Source organism: Epinephelus fuscoguttatus, linkage group LG22 (genome assembly GCF_011397635.1).
Source record: "Epinephelus fuscoguttatus linkage group LG22, E.fuscoguttatus.final_Chr_v1".
Taxonomy (NCBI): Eukaryota; Metazoa; Chordata; class Actinopteri; order Perciformes; family Serranidae; genus Epinephelus; species Epinephelus fuscoguttatus.
Window position 1 is genome coordinate 15546638 of NC_064773.1, and position 21389 is coordinate 15568026.

The following is a 21389-nucleotide window of genomic DNA, read 5'->3' on the forward strand; positions in this document are numbered from 1 at the left end:
TGGTAACAACAGTAGCTGCATACTGCTGCTTACACTGATCATGTTTTTGAAACACTGCTGATTCTACTTATTATCCTCTATCATGAAAACATCTCAAAAATATGGCTTTCATCTTTCCACAGAACTGTTTATAGTTTCCTCTTCATGGCTATCTAGTAACTGTTCATTTACTATCTATTATTAACCTCGAGTCTTCTCCATTTTTTCACTGATCTGTAGCAATCCTTACTCTCCGGGGAATCGTTCCCCACTCTCAGGAAGCCATGATATTTTAACACAGTGCCTTCAGTGTGTGTTTCCTTATCCCCCCCTGTCTCATTACTCTACCTCGGCTGGCTCTCCTGGGCCAAGTTTTCTCCTCTCTGGTAAGCGTGGTCTGCTATCTGAGTGGTGGACCTCTTGACGATCTGCTTCAGCTCAGGTTCCAGCCGCTCCATTATGGCTTTGATGGTCTCCGGGATTTTCTTCAACTTGGCCAGAGCCTGAGGAAAACAACAATAAAATCACATTACTTGAAGTAAGAACACAGAGGCACTAAAATAACGACATAGACCACAACTGTTACATAATTGTGGTGTGAAAATTCACAGCTAACAGTGTGTGTATTGTTCAGCAGTGTTCATGTATGTACCTTGATAAGGATGCCCATGAACTCAGCACTATTTTCCTCTGGATCCACCTCAGAGAGGTCTGCTTGGTTCAACTCCCGCACATCCTGCTGCAGCTCACGCACTACAGACAAGATATACATACACATAGGTTGCAATGGTCAATGGCAGAAAGACACTGACAAAAGAAGAATTAAAACGACCACACATTGTTTGCTTGTAATTGCACATTTATTGACTACTTGTCTAATTTTATGTAGGATGTTTTGAGCCATTGTGCTCCTAGAGGAAGAGTTCACCCCAATTTCAAAATACATATTTGTCCTCTAACCTGTAGTGCTATTTAACAGTTGAGATTGTTAAGGCATGAACTGCCAAGTGTTGGATATATGAGCCATAGAGATGTCTGCTTTCTCTCCAATATAATGGAACTAGATGGCATTTGTGGTGCTCAAAGCACCAAATTAATAGATCTGAAAAGATCAACAGCACTGTCTATTCAGAGAGAAATTGGTGAACTGTTCATTTAAGACTTGTCAGACAAAGTCCTTGGAGACATTCCACATCACACAGTCAAACAAACATCGCAAATCTGCAATATTCTCTTGACCTAATGTTCATATGGCAAACATAAAAGAGGCGCTCTGTGTTGCCTTTGATATATTTCAGAAATCTGGTGGCATTAACACAAACATAACAGCTACATATGTACAAACCTAGTAATGAAAATTCTTCTGCTCCGTTTTTAATAACAAACTAAAACAAATAAAATTACAGCTTTGCATCTATTAATATACATCTCTCCCTTTTAAACGCACACACCTGCACCTATCCTGTTATCCTCCCCCCGTTCAGGCTCTTTCCATCTGACTTAGCCACATTAGGGGCTAAATTGAGAGTGGCAGCATTGAATGATGCTCTAATTTCCATTAGATGGGGCCTCCCAATTCCCCATCAAAGCACGTTAAGAGAGTTAATGTTTATGGCAAGTTAATGGACTTTGGGTGTATTTCCTCTTTTCCTCTATTCCAACTGTAGTTTGTGTAATAATTATGACAATTACTAGCTACAAATGAGGTGCTCTAATGCTATTAGACAAAATGGCAAGCTAGGCCATTGATGGAAGCCGGCTGCTGTGTCGTGACCACTGTTGTTAGCATGACGGTGTATAGGCACTTACCGCCTGGGGGTGGCTAATTGCCAGTGTTCTCTTTGCATAATGTGGGGAAAGCTGTGGTTTAGCTTTTACTTTCAGGTCCATTGGGTTGTGAATTGAACAGATATTTATAATGTATTAGTGGCAGATCGTACATTTGTATGTGTGTTTGTGTGTTTCAGGTCATGGCACACACATTCACGGTGATGGGTTGAGCTGAGTGAATGAAAAGAGAGTAAAACATACATTAATGAAATGATAGCTGTAGATGACATGTGCAGAAGCTCTAAAAGTCAAGTGAGCAAAAAATATGGTGATCTATTTTCTAGGTCTGATCTAAAAAAAATTCTCCTGTCTTTATGACTTCAGAAAGGGGAAAAAAGGTTTTGCCTGGATAATTTTTTATGTAACATCTTTTTATTTCTTTTCATCAATGAAAACAGGAGATTAAAAAAGGGTTGTTTTTTTAATTATTTTGGTGAGGATCATTTTTCTTAGTATTTGTTGCTGTCATACTCATTTCAGCCACAAGAGGCTGAGGTGCACCACTATCATGTTTTCTTCCAGGTGAGTTTTAACTTCTCCATGCACTCTAAACGCAAGGTACATATCTTGTGTGATAGCAATTTATGTAACATTACTTACAAGTTATGTAAGTTAAATTTTCGTGGAACTTGGAAAGATTATCCAGTCCCTTCTGAGGATGCACACCATTAAACGTCTCAATGATTAAACGTCCACCCTCTCGCTAGTCAGCACCAGAAATATTAGTCGGTTAAACCAATTAGTGTTTTATTCATATACAAGGCCGCTTAACTGTAATAGAACCGCCCGCCACTAGGGGGTGCTACAGCAGTCCCCCTCCCCGTGTTAATGCTCGAGTAGACTGGAGTTTTAAAACAGCACGGTGGGAAATTGGAGAGCCATTATCTAGTACCCTCATGCCGAGGGAGGCTCTGGTAAAGTTTTAGAGTCCTCACAACACTTGCGGAGATGCTAGGGGGGAGTGGGTAGCAGCACAACTGCACACCTAATGGCTGACGGTGCCCCAGATTAAAACATCCAAGATCACATAAATGAAATCACAAAATATTTCCACTGCTCATCTGTAGTGATCCAAGTCCTGAAGCCCAGACATAAAAAGTTGTTTGGAAAAATGTCATTTGAACTCTGTTTTTAGCCTCATTGTAGCCTGTCGCTCTAATTGCCTCTCTGTGCACTGCGCTGATGCGTGTGCGCAAGACCGTGAAACATGGGCACCGCCTTCATGTGTGTTCATGTGCTTTCACTGGTCTCGCACACAAGCGTGGTCCACAGAGAGGCAGTTAGAGCTGCAGGCTACAATGAGGCTAAATACAGAGTTCAAATGATGTTTTTCCAAACAACTTTTTATGTCGGGGCTTCAGGACGCTTGGATCACTACGGGCGAGCAGTATGGAGATATTTTGTGGTTTCAATTATGTATTCTTGGACGTTTTAATCTGGGGCACCCTCAGCCATTAGGTGTGCAGTTGTGCTGCTACCCACTCCCCCCTCGGATCTCCGCAAGTGTTGTGAGGACTCTAACTTCATCAGAGCCTCCCTTGGCATGAGGGTGAGTAGATAACAGCTGAATTTTCATTTTTGGGTGCACTATCCCTTTAAGTGAGTTGTTGTCAGATAATGTGCAGGGTTTGCATTCATACTGCACGGCGCAAAATGCCTCTCATTTCAGCTGAAATTTTATGATAAACTATTTGAAATCTGACATGGTTGTTAAAGACTGTGATTAAAGGCTTCAAAGTGCTCTTAATGCACATAAAATTTACTGGGACAATGTTTTAAATACTTGACAATAAATTGTGCTAAATTCTGACTGTTTTCTGAGTGTTTCCCTTTTTTAGACTAGTCGACTAGTCTTATTTAAAATTTTCATTTATTTGACAGGGAAATTAGTCGCCAGGAACATCCCTCGTCCCTACAGAATTTTGAAATGTCACAATCACAACAATTAATACTAATTCAGCCAGTCGCCATAAATTCTGTACAGCCTTGCAATTTTGTCCAATCACAGCAACTTTGGTGCAAATTTGACTATTTAAAAGGGGTAAACTCTCATTTCATTGTAAAGTTGCACGCAGCATATTGATTTACACAGCCACTCTCTTTCTCTTTTTTTTTCATGAGACTGCTGTTACAGAACTGGAGCTCTGTGACTGTAGTCCCAGACACATCTACCACAGTTACAGGGCTAACAGATAGCATAACAAAGCTAACGTTATCCAATGGTCATTTTCAGGTTTAACAACAGTCAAGCCATTTTGCTGTCTGTGTGAGACTCACAGCTCATTGTCAACTGCTGTGGGGCTCCTGCCAAAGTGGCAAAATACAACAAATAGTGATGGAATCACATTGTGCTGTGTTAGCTCATGCTAACAGGGCAAAAAGAGCAGGAAGAGAGCCTCTCACAGGGACGGTCCTTCAGCCCTGCGTCAAACAGCATTAACAGCTGATCAGTTTTGATGCCCCTACCCCCATAATAATACACTCTTAATCTGAGATAGCATCACAACTATTTTTGCAATTTCACTGTAAAAAAAAAAAAAAAAAATGCCAATAATCATCCCAACATGCATCATAATTTTATAGAAAAGCTGTGGTGACATTAGGCATTTCAGGCCGCAACAATCACAAAAAACTGCCCAGGAAATCCTCGAGGGACTGATTATCCCAGCAAAACTTTTTTTTACCTGTTCTTAAATCCTGAACACAGGCGAGAAAACAATTTAGATCAGACTTAGAAAAGGGACCACAAATTTTTTTTTATTCACTTGCCTCTCACCTGCCTGCTTCCGTACATAAGCCCTCAAAGAAATAAAAGCTAAAAGCAAAAGAGACAGAAACACAGAGAACAACAGAGAGACCTACACGAGTTTAATTATGCAACCACTGGATGGAATAAGAATGTTGGCTGCCATCACAGCTTTCAAGGAAACCTTGCTTTTCAGGAACCAATCAAATGCTAAGGTAGAACTTAATTTATCCCCAGGGATTAGTCTGGAAGTTAGGTAGCAGCAGCAATAAGATTATATGTTTGTGAGTGCTATGCACAGGACAGTGTATGGTTGCATGGCATCCACAGAGCTAAAAAGAAACCACGAGTCGCTAACTTCGAACGCCAAGAGTGGGTGGTGAAAAAAAAAAAAAAAAATACCAGGCTTAATATAAAATCTCAGAAACACCAAGGGAACACCAAGTTATTGCAGGATTAACTTTTTTCATTATCTTCTTGTTTGCGTTCCTCTGTTCTCTGCCTGGAAGGAATGCAGTGCTGACTCTACGCCCCTACAACCAAGAGAGAATTCATACATTCCTGAATACAGTTAAAGTCTGCGTTATCAGTCCCTGTTACAGCACTGGTTACCAGTTTGAGCGTAATGAATGCCGTCCCCCTGCTGTGATGACAGAGATGCTGGGTGACTAATGGTACGGACGGGGGAGACAAGATGATTATAATGTTAGCAAAAGGGAATGTATATTATGATCATAGTTGAAGATGTGATGACACACACTGCAAGGAGAGAAATGTGGGTACAATGAGCTTGTGCGAAGAGGCATCAGTAATGTGTTCAGTTCTCTGTACAATAGTTTGGATCAGCAATTTCTGTGTGCATTCAATAATACTGTGTGTGTGTGTGTGTGTGTGTGTGTGTGTGTGTGTGTGTGTGTGTGAGAGAAGTGTTGGCAATACACACCCGTAATGACATGCAAATGGATGTAAGCCAGAATGACGCTAATGACTTCATTATCACTAAGGATATCGGCAGAGTGAAAGTAAAATTGCAAACTGAAATCCACACACTTTGTTATCCAAAGAGACCAACAACACTGCTTTGTTGATGTGTTTATCTCCACAGAGCTCCTAATGTATGCAATTTTAATGGAGAGCAAACCATATAACAAATGTTTTTTTTGTTTGTTTTCGTGAAACATCCTCTTAAAACTCCCACTACTTTTTGCATCTCTTTTCCTTCTCATAATCTTCTCACCTTCTTTTTGCTAAGCCACCACCCTTTTATTATTCCTTCTTAATCCACTATCTGATTTGGCATAAGGACCTTACCACTGCTGGATCCAGGTGTGCTGAACTGTGATGAATCCAAGAGCTTGCGCGGGGTGGACAAGCTGCTGACATCCAACACTGGCATTGGAGATGTGTCTTTGGTTGTGGAACTGTGAGGAGAAAAAAAGAATCCAGGTCATGTTATTGAATGTCAGGCTTTCTGTCTCATATAAAGTATGATATTGCAACTGCATTAAGGCCGGGACACATGTTGTGTCTTTTACTGCCTGGAAAACACAAGGTCAGGCACTGGCTGCTACTCCATGCTACTCTATAGACTGGATAAAGAAATGAAAAACACATCTCCACTTCCTCCAACTCCAGTCAAAATATCCCAGATAGGGACACTGCCATCTTGCATTGGTGACACCATTTGCGGCCAGAATCTGCACAGCAGTGATCTCAACGGTATTGACTTCCCGCCCACACACCCATCCAACCAATTGCGAGCAGCACCATTGATCGCAAGCACACCCACTGGCACATGTAGCTGTCATTCATGACATCAACTCTTCCCCTTTTTATAGCATCCAATAACTAATTAAAACCAAACTTACTATAAAAAAAACACACAAACATACATCAGTGTGATAACAGCTACCTAAAATGGCAGAACCCATCTTTGGGAAAAATGTATTTGATGTATACTTTGAGTTTTTGTTTGGCTAAATGTCCCAAATGTTAAATGTTACCGTGAAGGGGGCGGGGTTTATGACCTGTACTGCAGCCAGCCACCAGGGGGCAATTCAGATATTTTGGCTTCACTTTTGGGAAGCTGCTATGGCAGAATGCAGATGTCCACCCTCTGGACTTGCAGATCAAGCCCTTGCGGACTTCAGTTGTATGGAGTGTGACGTATTCACTGTCATCGTGTAAAGTCTGCGAGGGCAGAGAATGCAAGCGGCTGATAAACAGCCCTCGAGTGTTTAACTCGTAGACATGGAAATGTTCAAACATTGCTGCTGTCATATTGACATATATGTCATACTGTATAAGTTGATGAACACTGCCTACTCGTGTTCCTGCAGATAACAAGATATAAATCCCATGTATTAACTTTTTTTGTCACTAAACAAAAATGTATTAATACATCTTTTTATAAAAGGCTACACGTGTTCAAAAACAGAAATGTTTGTAAATAAGGACACGACTATAACTCAATAAATTGAAGACCTTCTTTTGTTGTTTTTTTAGCCTATTTCACTGCACACTGTACTTAAACATATCTCTGTATCATGATGTGGTTAAATATTATTTCTGATATTATTTCTGGTCTACACAATTCAAGTAACATTTTAATAGGCCTACCTATCAATAACTGGGGTTTTTTTGGCAGTTGAAAAACCCACAACATCACGTCTGTATTGCAATGGCTTGTGGGTTATTAAATCAGTGAAGTCTGCTGAAGTCACCCCAAGCGGACTCTCTGGAAGTCTGCAGAGAGTCCACTTGAGGCCCCTTGTGGACTGGATGAATTGTAGCTTTGGACAGCCCTAAGCACTCCCAGCCTTTTCGGGAATGCGCCCGCAAAGTCCACAAGTCTGCAAGTACGGTGAAGTGCAGACGTCTGGATTCAGCCTATAGTGCCAACTTCAAAGGGCGTGGAGGTAGGTTGCGTCTCATGTTGCTAAGCAACATTAATCAGCACCGTATTACAGCCTTCATACTGAAGTTTTAAGTTTACAGCTCTGTCTAGCCATGAATTAAAATGATCAGCTTCTCCTCCATAGTTAAGATAGAGTGATACTGATCGAAAAAAGTAAAGTGATATGCCAGCTGTGATTGGTTGTTCCTCTTCACATGGCATGAGCTACTGCTTAGGGCTGGGTATCATTTATAAAGTTACGATACCAGTACCAATACCATACTGATACTTCACTTGAAATAATTCTTATGGGAACCAAAGGGATCAAATGCAGGCATTGTTTGACTAAGGAAGTTTCGATATTACTTGGTTCTGGGTTATTTTACTTGATATCTTAAAAGGTATCGATTATGATACCCAGTTTTATTGCTGCATTCCAACTGTTGTCACATCCTGAACGCCGCTCTCGCTTTTGAGTGCACATTCTGCACACCTACATTGCCAGCTATGGATTTCAGGGTACAAAAACATGGTATGTGACCAGCCCCTTAGAGTAGATTAGATTAGATTAGATTAGATTAGATTAGATTAGATTAGATTTATTGTCGAGTCATGTGTGAGAGGAATAGGTTCACATTAACTCCAAATATCTGGGGTAATAGTTTTTTATACACATATAAAAGTTTAGTATGCGCTGACAGAAATGCACCCACTAACCTGCCCTTTTCTAACAAAAACAATCTACTGCTATAACAAAAAAGCCTTGCATCTCTGGGTGGGATTGGTGCTGTTTTCCAATGAGCCATTTATCAAGCCTTAAGCCGGAGGTGGAAGCAATCCAGGTCCTTTATGTTGGGCGGTATAAACACACTGTGTCTGCTAAGTGAGTGGGGTGTATGGAGGCTGGCTTGTTGTTAGAGGCGACCCAATACAGGAAGGCCAGGACCTGTCACTGGCTCAGTAATAAATCACTGTACCTCGCCAACCCACTGCCACCATAATTACTGCACCCCACACACACAGACACGCATGTAAAAGTGCAAGCAATACTCAAACTGAACGCCATTCACAGGAGCAGAACAGCGTCAGCAGTGTGTTCGAAGCCACCGTGCTGCATTATCCCTAATAAATTAAGAAACTGGATCTTGGGTCACGGAGGTATGGCTTAAGTTATTCTCCTGATAGCTGCACAACCTACTTCATGTCACACAGAAACTATATTTGTTTAATTTTGTTCTCTCATTTCTTCACCGCTATGAACTGATAACTGACAATTTCTCCCAGGTTTTAAAATCGTTTGTTTAAATATATATCTGATGTTTTTACAGACTCTTTACAATAAATGATGCGGGGTGCTTTTCCATCTGTTTCTTTGGAACTTCACAGCACAGAGAACAAACATGAAGAAATAGAGCAACAAGTAACACAGGGTCTAATTGTTTTTGTCAGTAATTGGCTAGGCTTCCATACAGTAAATAATTGCCATGTTGTCCCGGCAGCAGTGGAATAACTCATAATGAATACACATCTGTACAGTCAAAACTTTTCAAAGAAGAAGGAGCTTTGATGGCTACATCTCTGTTTACTACATAATAAGCAAACAAGAAAGGCTTTTGGTACCTCAGACCAAACAAACCGGCTAAAAGATGTATTTTATAGCAGTCAATAACTTTTTTTGGACCTCATTCCCTCCATCTCTCTCAACCTTGCACACACTTAAACGGTATATTAGTGATACACTGTGAGAAAATGAAATAAAATATATTCAGTGTTTGTTGTGTGAACTCATAAAAGAATAACTACAGCTTTCCAGAATCTCATATGTATGTTAATACAGGGTTCTTACAGCATAAGGCAAGTGAGATTAAGTTTTTTTTAGACTTTTCAGGTGCCACTCAGAATGAAATTTAAGACAAATTTTACAATAACCAAAAGCGGAGGAAAAAAACGTGACCCAACATCATTTACTTAGGATTAGGGACAAATTTTGCCCAAATCTTTGTTGTAACATAAAATACAACTTTTCTCGTATGCATTGCCTTGTATCGGTTTCAGCCATGCCAAGAAATCTAGGTGAAAAAGCCATCCTCTGGATCCTCTGCTCTGAGCACCCAAGCCAAAAACAAAATGAGTGTTGTTGGTTCCAGGATCCAGGGGCCGTATTCACAAAGCTTCCAAGTACAAAAATTCTAAGAAAACTCTTAGAATTGTGCATTTTCTTCGAATTTCCCCTTAAAATAAAGACTAGGTCCCTGTAAAGATAAGTTATTCACATAGCATCTTAGACCTTAAAAGAGCTCCTAAAGTTAAAAGCTGTTTGGAGTAGGAAGCAGGACTTATAAGAGGCTTAAGAGTTTGTTCTTCTCGGTCGCCATGGTGTTTGTTCATTTTTCCAGGAGATACTGCACTGCTACAGTTTATACTGAACTGCGGCGACGTCATCTCCTTCTTCTTCCAGGTGAAAGCCCGCGAAAGAAATAGTGATGCATGCCGAGTGCGGCTCCAGTCGGACTAAGTGGATACATGCATCAATAGTTCGGTTTTCAATCGAATTATCTAGGTGTGTTAGTCGAGCTACGGATAGTCCAATTTCAGTCAGACTAAGATGTTTACATGGATTTAAAAGTCCAGTTTCAGTCAGACTAAGCCCATAATTTGATTTTCTCAAGCTGCATGTGAGCGTAATGTCTCAGACTAAGATGTTTACATGGATTTAAAAGTCCAGTTTCAGTCAGACTAAGCCCATAATTTGATTTTCTCAAGCTGCATGTAAACGTAATGTCTGACAGCATTTTCAGTCTTATATTGTGATGCAGTTCACTTAATTTCCACTGGGTGTCCACACCTAGCAGGCTCATAAAAGGCCATGTCTGTGACAACCCATCACATCTGTGAAAAGAAAGCATTATACCTAGCAACAGGGTCAATCACACCTCCTCACTAAATTAAAAAGTTTCTGTCCCTTCCTCACTCAGAGTTGCTCTGAGAATTTTCCTAAATCACTCCTAAGCTTGGACTCCTGACTACAAGATTTTAGGCTAAGTTAGGAGCTCTCTGAGAGTGTTCTCAGAATGTTTGTGAATACAGCCCCTGATATGATTGACATTACAGTGAGACACGTTGATTTCTTTTTTCTTTTTAAAAACATGTCACCCAATATTTTGAGATTTGCTTTGCAACATGAGAATACAATTCATAAAGTTCTATTTTTCATATCTCAGCAATTTTAGGTCTTTACTGCTTGAGTCTTAAAATGAGACAGTAACATTTCTGACCACCAGTTGTGCAACTGTGCAAAATACTGTAAGTGCTTGCACCAGATCAGAAGCAATACTAAAACATTAATCACATTTTTTGCGCAAGCACAAATAAGTAAATAGCCAAGCTTCCCCTGGTGACACTGATGTCCTATTTTCACATTTCTATTCTTGTGTGGACATCTGGACTTCCCAAAGTGGTAACCATATAATAAGAAATAAGGAACCAGCCCTTACCCTGGAAGGCGAGCAGCATTTTTGTCCTTGTTCTTGTGTCCCAGGCGACTTGTGGACTTAATGTAGAGGTGTCGGTGCAGCTCATCAATGAGCACCAGGTGGATGTTGAGCTTCTTGCTGTGGAGCTCCAGGCGCAGATCTCCAAGCCCCTCCACCTGCAGCAGGGGGCCTTCCAAGGAGTCCACAGCTGACACCTGCATATGACAACATGCCAGCCAAACACAGGTTATTCTTAGCTGTACATTTCAAGTCTCAGTGTCTGATATTTGAAGATTTTCATCTCGCCCACAAAGCTACAGAAAGGACAAGTACAGCAGAACACATGACAAAGATACCTGGCCTGAAATTCAACCAGAGACACCCCAGCAAAAGGTAAAAATGTAATGCAACTCATTCTGTGGCCAATTAACATAAAACTTTCATGGCCACTGAAAAACATATAATCACACAACCAACATTCATTGTTCTTTGACACTCCTAGTAAAATTCCACCTCACAAATACAGGACAATCACGTACAGAAAAAATCCCTCGAAGATCTCTATGTGGTCATATTGAATTCTTACCCAATCAGCTGCATATGAGATATACAGAGAAAAGAAATCTAATTTATTAACCCACCAACCTGTCGTTAGTGTTCCTCAGTTGGTGGAAAATCTGCACAAATATTATATGGTGTCTGGAAATATGTAAATCTGAAGCGTCGCCTTCCAGCTCAGCTCCCTTTTTACCACGACGGACCGGCGCAGCGCCTGGCATCACTGCAGAAGCTGCACCGAACCAAAGATCCATCTCATGCTCCATTCTACCCTCACTCGTGAACAAGACCCCGAGATACTTGAATTCCCTCGCTTGAGGCAGTAACTCTCTCTGAGAGTTAAAAATGTGGTATCGAAAAAGTATAAAAATCTTGACAACCTTACTATTATGCTCAACAAATGATAAATATATTTCCCTCCAAAAACTGATTCAAAGTCTTCTCAAGCTCTTCTGAGTCACGCTCTAAATTTCTCCAAATCCACCCATTCTCCCTCTCTCCTTTGCTCTTTCCTTAGCTTCCATTAGCAGGAGCAACAGTGGTTGTGGCATGATTGCAATTAATAAATCTACATGCCATTAAATAAAATGTGCCACTCTGCACATGTGTATTTATGTGAATGCATTTCTGTGTGTTTTCAAGGGCATTAATGGCCAGATGATAGCACTGCAAAGAATATTTGCATGGCCAGGGCATGCCAGGAGGGAATGGGTAGCAGGAGGGGGGGTGGATGCTGCGTCGGGTGCATGGGTCAAGTGTGTGTTGATGCAAATGAGAGCCACATTAGTGACAAGATGAGCTAATGCGCAGCATGATCACCCCCCTTTGGTTTAATAGAATAACTCGGCATGCCTGCGAGGGTTTGCATGTCCTGTGTGTGTGTGTGGTTGTGTGTACAAACCCCCAGATGTGTCTGTGTGTGATTATATGTGTGTGTGATTGTATAACTGTAAATCATATAACACTTATGTGTCTGTGTGTGTGTGTGGGGGGGGGGGGGTATCTCATTACCATTGGGCTGGGATGACAGAGGAAGGCTGGTTAACATCATTAGGGGGCCGGGCCTGTCAGCGTAATGAGGGATATGAAGCCTCTGGTGAATTTGCTTGGGAGCAAGAGAGATGGCGAGAAGGACAGAACGGAGGAGAGAGGTATGACAGCTTATCACTAAGCTCTGAGCTCCATGGGGGATGTTGGCAGTTGTATGTGCACCTGGGTTTTGTGACACTACAGGAACAAGGGAATATGAGAAGATAAAGGGAGAGGAAAGAAGGGAGAGGACTTTTTCTGGAACCAAAGCCAATCTCATTTTTAACCAAACCCATGGGGTCTAAGACTGCCATTCAATAGCAGACAGAGAGCATAGTCTGAATTCTAATTGTCAACCCTTGGAGGTAAGACTCACATAAACACACACACACAGGCACACACACAGGCACACACACAAATACAACGTCATGGAGAGTAAGAGACAGTGAAGGAGATAGAGAGGCTTGGACATTTATTCCTGGCTAGTCTACTCCTGCCACACTACACAGCAAAAATACGAAAGATAAATACTGTGTGAGTCTGTCAGCACAGAACATTTAAAACTTTTTGTTCAAGAAACACTGAAAGAGGGGGAGAGAGGGAGGAGAGGAGAGGCAACAGCAGGCGCATGTGAAAACCGCGGAGACGTTAATCTGACAGATGAGTGCTGTAATGAGTGACAGCATGATGGGAATAAACACTTCAGGGACTCTCAGAGAAGTGACACAGGCAGTATGATGTTACAGTGGAGAGACACAGAGGGTGTATGTGTATCGAGGCAGTATACATTATATCAGAGGGGGAAAGATGCAGTTAACGCTGCAAGAGACTCTTTAAGGATTTCATATAAACCTAATTGTCATATTATGTCTGATAATCATAATTTTCTTGATAACAAGAGATAACTTCTTTCAGTTTGGGTGACATTATTCCTTTGGCCAGTTTACAGTGCAAAGTAAGTTTGTATTGAAAGATTTATACTCCATGTACTGTACATTTCACAAGCTGATATGCACCAGAAACAGAATATTTTGAACCAGGTTTACACTGAAACCAGACACCAACTTTTCTCACGTAGCCATTACTTGCTCAACAGCAGCCTACACCGAACCTGCTGTTTGACCTCTTAGTATCCAGCATGTACAGGTTGTTCTGCAACTCACTTCACTGCGAGCTATTATTTTGGCTCCGTATTCAGCTGCTATTATTGATCAGAACTTGTCATTCCAACCACACATTGACAACCTTGTTTCCAAGCTGAAAACTGAAAGCAAGTTTCTTTTTCAGGAATAAATCCTGTCTCTTCATTTCACCTTTATTGGACTGCGGTGATCTGCTCTATATGAATGCCCTTGACCAGTGCCTAAGGAAGTTGGATACTGCACGCCATTGTGTCTTAGTACAGGCTGTAGGAACCATGTACAGCACCATACACTGTATGCTGTTGCTTAATTGCTATCTCTGTACATCTGCAGACTTCGCATTGGTTGGTTTTTTATATATATGTCTCTGCTTGGGCTGGTGCCTTCTTATCTGTGTACATTAATGTGTGAAAATCAAAATCAATATGGCTTGCGCTCTCACAGTATTCTAGATGCTGGTCCTCAGTTTCAAACTGATGAGGAAAATACGCTGCCCTGCTTCCTGGAAATTTTTGGAGCTGATTACTATGGGGAAATTTAAGTCAATTTTAGAGGATACAGAAAAGAGCACTCTTGGTCAACGTGAAAATTTCACTAATTTGTTTATGTATTATAATGTATTCGATGTATTTATGCATTTGCTTGCTCATTTGCAGTGTGTGACAGTCGTACTTGTCTGCTTCTGTTTACTGTTGTAAATAAATTTATACTGCCCTCTTGGTCAGGTCACTCTTCAGATTTTCATCGTCAACACTTTTACCATGTTAAAAAATAAAAATTACCTATTAAGCCGAGACATTAAAGGTAGGGTCTGGAGGATTTTCCAGTTGCTGTTTGTAAACACACATTCAAATTCGGCCCCTCCTATCAGGCTCAACTCTCCCGGGTGTACGGAGCCCGGAGGTATGGAAGAAGGCTTCACAGAAGAGGTTCAGGCAAGGCTCGTGCTGGTGGACGCTCGGACACGCTCGGGCACGGCACCTGCGCTCTCTCATTGGCTGGGGAAATCTCCGCCCAGAAGCGGTCCGAGCTCACAGAAACATCAAAATACAGTCAAAGAGCAGGAGCTCTGCAAACAGAGTCACCACCACACATGAGTAGAAGCCCATAGGCGATGATTAAGCAGGATTTCATTTGTATATGTCTACATTTTGTTTTGTTTGAAAATCCTCCAGATCCTACCTTTAAATGAATGACAGGTGATGTGAACAGAATTGATCATCTTGATATATGCAATGTTCTGCTGGGAAGCCTTGGGTCTTGGCATTCATGTGGATGCCACTTGACACACACCACCCACTTAAACACTGTATACCCCCGTCATAGCAACGACACTCGCTGATAGCAGTGGCCCCCCAACAGGGCAGTGTATCCTGCTACACCACAAAAAAAATGCTCAGGAATGGCCCAAGGAATGTGATGAAAAGCTCAAGGTGCTGATCTGACCTCCAAATTCCCCAGAACTAAGTCTGATCCAGCGTAAGTGGGGTGTGCCAGTACTCAAGAGGTCCTATGTCCATCCCTTACTGGGTCAGGGCCAAGTCTGATCAACTGTGGGGCCTCCTTGGGTATCCTGTGGTGTTTGGCACCAAGGCACTGCTAGATCCTTTGAGTCCAGTGTGATTGCAAAATGGGACCTCCATGGATTGGATGGATTGGACTTGTTCCAGCATGTCCCACGGATGCTTGATCAGACTGGAGTGTGGGGAATTTGGAGGTCAGTTCAATTCCTTGGGCTTTTTGTCACATTCCTCTGGCCATTCCTGAGCAGTTTCTGCATTGTGGTGTGGCACATCGTCCTGCTGGGGGGGACTTTTCAAGTCTAGGTGGATGGTGTGTGTCAAGTGACAGCCGCTTGAATGCCAGAACCAATGGTTTCCAAGCATAACATTGCATTGCAACAAGATGACCAATGTTATTCAGTTCTCCTGTCAGTGGTTTTAATGTTGTGGCTGATCGGAGTATATATACATATTAAGTCCAACATGTCAGTGCGAAAACTTTTCAATAAATATGGAAAGTTGGGACTTCTTTGTTAGTTCACAACCTAACAAAATATGCTATTTCAAGGACGACATTCTGCCATTGTATAATCATAACTTACATCCTCTACTTTAGCTTAAGTGTGGGTTATTTAAAGTGGACTTTTCATACATTATTTATTCATGAACTGCATAAAGATGTCACCAAAGCAAAAGGTAGAACAAATGCAACCAACAGCATTTTGATATGTAGAGGCATATAAAATGTGCTTTAAAGTGTGCTTTCTACATACCAATGAACCATCCGGATCAAGTAAAGCGCATTTGAAGTGTGCAAGACAGAGGCGAAAGCGTCCAACTGACTTTGAACTCTCCACAACCTTTCAAAAACACGCTGTACTGACTGAGCACAGGTTGACTGAAGTCCCACTTCTTTCCACCCCCACAAAGAGGATTTTTCATGGTCCTTTGGGCATACCATCATCCCTCTTTTTTCCTCCTCCTCAGATAACCCCATTCTAGCAAACTAATTATTACCAAAGTCTGAAGGAAGATGTGTGGGTGTGACAGAGAAGGGAGAGAGGAAAAGGGAAGTGAAGGAAAGGAGCAGAGGGATCACAGAGCCCGGTCGTTTAGACCTCAGTGCCATCCTCCAGCTCCCCTGCCGAGCACACTGCAAAACACACATCAAAAGAACAAGAGCGCACGCAAACATACACACCTGCAGCGCTCCTCGCTGCACTTAGAAGCTGTTCTCTTGAAGTAAAAGAGTTGCACCCACTGGACTGTTCAAGGCTGCTGGAAAATGATTCTTTAGAGGACTGAGAGGTGCCAGGAAATCAATCTTAGCATTAACACTTCATAGAGAAGCTGGTGTTTATGTATGTGTACTGTGCACACTGCGTCAGTGTTGCCTCATGTGCATTAATACATGTCAATAGGTCTTCCCACACCTTCAAGAACAAGATAACAATCCTTCCTTTTTCCATTTCACACCTTCATCTCTGTTACCATGAAACTAAACAAAACAGCAAATCACCAAAGACCAAATCTATCAAGCATTTCTTTTTTTGTTTCATTCTGTTTGTCTGTCTTTTTACCTTACTGAAACATCTGTACAGCTCACACACACTCACACATCCATTCCCTTCCATCTACTCACCAGCATATCTGTGGCATGAAGGTAGTGCTTGCTCGCCATGTAGGCCTCCAGCCGCTGAGGCACCTGCTTGATGCTTTCGATTTCATCCAGGAGCTGGAGGACGTGCTTGTGCTCGATGCCCTCTATCCACAGCTTCCTCAGCTCGTCCCTTTTGCAGTGGAGCAGCATCTTACAAGACAGGAGGTTCTCCTTCACCTGCAGAACAGAGCAAGTTGAAATAAAAAAAAAGTCAGACATTATACTTGACCACAAGGCAGATTTTAGGTGCAGCAGTGCCAACAAACAAAAACATTTTGGAGGTGTAGATCTAGCCATTTCTGCAAATACTGAAAAGGTACTTTTAAAAAAAAAACTGTTCTTATGAAAACTGAATGGTAAAAGGTCCAAAGTAAGTCACTCCTTACCTCTTAGTGTTTGAGCCATACATGTGTCTTTACAGATGAAAGCTCCACTAAAGAAAAATATCACCTATCATACAGGTTACTTCGAGAACAGTTTTGTGGTAAAGCATGGTTTCTCCTGACCTATTGTTTAAACTACTGTAGAAGGGCACTCGGAGAGCCCAGGTCTCCACCAAGGCTAAATGAACTATCTTGTAATATTAACAAAAGTGAAAAATAATTTTTGTAACCACCCCATGATTCCAATCCACTCCAAATGTAATGTTTTCTTCCTTGGCCCATGAAAACGGGACAGAAGTTTTTTCTCTGTAAACCTGCTGAACTGTGTCAGAACACCTTGGTTAAAATACAGTTTTATCCTGCTGAGAAAAAGTGCTAGGACACTGGATGTCCCTTTTGCCGAATCTGTATGGGCTTGCATATAGAAGGGACCGAGGGGTTGCCCTCCACATTTACAATGTTTATTTTACAAATGTGATGATGAAAATTATATAAAGGAGCTAAGGATTCTGACTTAAGATGACAATTTTTAACTAGGTTGTTTTCTTCTTGGGTGAAACGGATTTGTATTAATGAAGTCAGTCTTTCAGTCTTACTGTACGTTCACACCAAAAGTGACCAGAGCTTCCAAAGCGGCAGAAGTCATTCATTTTCAATGAGAGCCCGGCTACTTGGGCGACTTAAGTGACTTGGGGGACCTGGTCATCAACCGCGTGTCTAGGGCGCCCAAAGCAACCAGAGCAGCTCCGGGGGGAGTTAAACTCTATGGTAATGAGCTCTGATGCGGTTCAGCAGCAACTAGTCAGAATGCTGACGTGCTTCGATGAAGCGGGTCCCAGAGAACAAGCCATGTAACTTTGTTACAGTGTATTACTTGCTTTTGTGCCCACTCAGTCCTTTATAATGTGTTGCTGTTTGGTTACAGGGACCAAAATAAAAAGAATGAGGCTTGGGACCGCATTGCAGAGGTAGTTGGTTGGTCTGGTGAGTTTTAAAGTGTGTAATGTTAGTAATAGAGGAGAGAATTGCAGGCTAATGTTACGACTTAGCATGCAAGCCTTCCTTGCTTGGTTTGAATGGGATGACATATGTTTTCTGTTTTCATTGACCAAACCAACTATGAGCTTTTTGACTGGACAACAGCAAGCAGCAACTATGCTGCTTTCAAGACAGTAGTCCGCTTTGCAGCTCCTTTAAATTGACAAGCACGATCAAACGTTTAGTGATTCCCGTGATGAGCAACCAAAGCTGCCACAAATATTTTTGACACTTCTTGGGCGTCCGCAACAGACTTTGCCTCTTTGGAAGCTTCTGGTGTGAACGTACAGTTAGAGGATAAAAAGCTTAAAAACTGTGATAAGAAACCCTTTTTATGTACAAATGGATGGAAAAACGTGTTTTGCTTTTGATTACACACAGCTTAGCATCACTACTTTGAAATCCATCTGACACAATGTAAGCATGAACTCCAGTAATGGTTTATTCAACCCTCCAGAGTATATCTGTGTATACATATCTCTCATTTCTACCTGTTTGATCTTGTTGCGGGAGCTGGTGATGCGCTCGGTGATGCTCTGGTAGGTCCTGATGGCGGTGGTGAGTTCAGCATAATGTTGAACGATCAGCTCATCTAAATCCCTGTCACATGTCTCAAAGGCTTCTTCCAGACGGCCCTTCTCTGTCTCCCTGTCCTCCACGTCATCACTGCTGGACAGAGTCCTGAAACGGAGAGGAGGGAAAGGAAAGGCAGAAATCATAAGTCTGAAGGAAGCATCATTGTTGGAATACAAAGCAGATTCCCTCAGGAAACTGAAATTACAAGCTGAGTTTGAGCTAAGTAGGACCTTACATAAAGCACTTGCAGATAGGTTTTGGCAATTTATCAATATCAATATCAATATTTTTTTAGGATTTCATGTAGGTAATGCTGTCTTAATGGTTCCCTACCGTCTTTGTTCAGTGAATTTAATCTTTTTATTGGTTTCAAAACATCTTGCCAAAGGACTGCAGTTGAAAATTAGCCAGCTGGCTAACACTGGCACATTTAAAGGAATGCTGCTTAATGTGTGATGTCCTTATAAATAAAATAAATAAATGAAATGAAATATGAGACCAGATATCATCTTAGATTTTGGATATCAAAATACTGTTGGGTTTTTTTTTTCTCTTTTGCAGTGGTTTTAAAGGCTGCATTACAGTGAAGTGATGTTATTTTCACAATTTACCAGACTGTTCTAGCTGTTTTATTATCTGCCTTGACCAAAATGTTTTTTTTTATCAAATATCTAACCCTTTAAATATTTTGTGGAAGTACCTATAATCAGTCCTAAAATACTGTCACAATATCAATATCAAGGTATTTAGTGAAAAATATCATATTTGATTTTCTCACCCAACCCTATTCAACCCTAAAAAGTAATCGAACCATTTCTCATATTACATACTAATGCACCACACTGTAACTTGTATTCTTGTATTGTATATCTGCCTTTTACTCTTTCAGCTTATTCTTATAAGCTATTCTCTTGCTCTTAATGACTGTTTAATAGAGTTTATGTGCCCTTTTATAGTGTTTCTTTTGCATTTTGTCTTGATGTTTTAAGAGGAGCACTTTGCTTTCAGATGTGCTATGTAAATTACTTGCCCTGCCCTGCCTTGCCTGAAGTACTTGGCCTCATTGGTATTCCTTGCCTCCTCTTTAGAAACCCTTCACTGTGAATTTTATACCCCATTGTTTTCATGTACATTTATCTAGTAGTAAGTAGTAAGTTTTAGGGACAGTTCATTACACCTGTCAAAACCGATGCAGGGGTCACAGTGAGGTCACAGTAGTTGTGTGTCGTTTGTGCTTTTCATGTAATTCATCTCATTGTTTTTCATAAGCCTCTGTGCTCCTACAAAATAAACTCAAGTCAAGCTTTAAAACCCAGATAAGTCGTCTAAAGGATTTGTTAGTTGTTAGGATATTTGCCATTTGTGAAACGAATACTGAATGAGCTTTAAGTTGAGAAAGCCAGACACTGCAGCCAAATTTAAACATTTTCTTCTGCTCCAGGAACAAACGAACCTGCTGTAAAGATTAACCGACATATAATATCGTAAATGAAATTACCAAACATGTGAACTTCAATCTCGTTCACATACCGTTAGCTAGATAATCAACAATAACTGTTAACAGGAAGGATGTTGCTAGCATGTCGCTTTAGCATGTAAGCTAGCTGTCAACCCCCGTCTGAGAGCGAATAAGAGCACAGTTAAAGAGCTGTCCGACATTTTAGCAGCGCCGTTAGGTTGATAAAAAGGATGTGACAAACCTCACCTTATGACAGAGATGAGAAGACCAGAGGGGTCTTTGTTTTTGCTAACTGCACTCCTGTATCTCCCTGTCTCAGCTGCCATTTTTCTTCCAGCTGCGGCACCCAAACAGGAAGTCACAAGCGCGAGGTGACGCAGGAAGGCATTCTGGGAGATGTAGTTTGAAGATGAAAAGTGGTACTGGAAACAGTGGTGCAGAGTTTCTGTGACCTCTGGCTTTATCACAGTCACAAATCTGAAACATATGGTGCAATTACATTTATATAGGTCGATAGAAAAGTAAGTGTTTGGAAGTTAAGTTCTTTAAATATTCTCTGTTGAATGGAAACAGGTATTTTACACCACACTGTGTGATTTCACTGAAAATTAAAAAGTACGATAAAATAAGGGACTGTTTGTTATCTATAAATAAGGGGATATAACAGGGGAGGCCATTGAAAAAAATCTTTTAAGCACTTGGGGAGGGACTTATGTTTATTTTTTTATTTTTTATTTTGGCTTATGGGAGGGACATACAACCAGGGGTGTAAATATAGACAGCGCAGGCAGTGTGGTTACACTGGGGCCTGTGAGGTGAGGGGACCCATAGAGAGAACGGGCCCTCAAACAATTCATTGGGTGGAGAATTGGCCCTTATGAGTGATGGCCACCTTGAAAATATGCCTGTGTTCAAAGAAGAACTCTCATAAAATTAAAAACAGTGCAATGTGCTATATACTATGCCCTTGAAAAAGAAAAAAAAACAATCTCTGTCATGTGGTGTGTTTTTTTTCTTTTTCATAAAATAGTGGAACTTATAAAATTATAAATACTAAAATTATATTTATTTATTTATTATTATAATTATATGTGTATTCTATAACTATAAATCAGCTG

The 21389-nt window shown here is 41.1% G+C and overlaps 1 protein-coding gene across 1 annotated transcript in view; it reads right to left on the reverse strand.

The window, feature by feature from the left end:
- The window catches only part of exoc4 (exocyst complex component 4), a 195062-nt gene extending 174425 nt beyond the window's left edge, over window positions 1-20637 (reverse strand). Inside the window, exons 1-7 of the mRNA XM_049566575.1 lie at window positions 20518-20637; window positions 18728-18917; window positions 16798-16992; window positions 10946-11139; window positions 5867-5976; window positions 632-732; window positions 328-482 (exon numbers count right to left, since the gene is read on the reverse strand). Coding sequence (XP_049422532.1) covers window positions 328-482; window positions 632-732; window positions 5867-5976; window positions 10946-11139; window positions 16798-16992; window positions 18728-18917; window positions 20518-20597 — 1025 coding nt within the window. The 5' untranslated portion in view covers window positions 20598-20637. The remainder of the gene's footprint in view (window positions 1-327; window positions 483-631; window positions 733-5866; window positions 5977-10945; window positions 11140-16797; window positions 16993-18727; window positions 18918-20517) is intronic.
- Window positions 20638-21389: the final 752 nt, after the last annotated feature.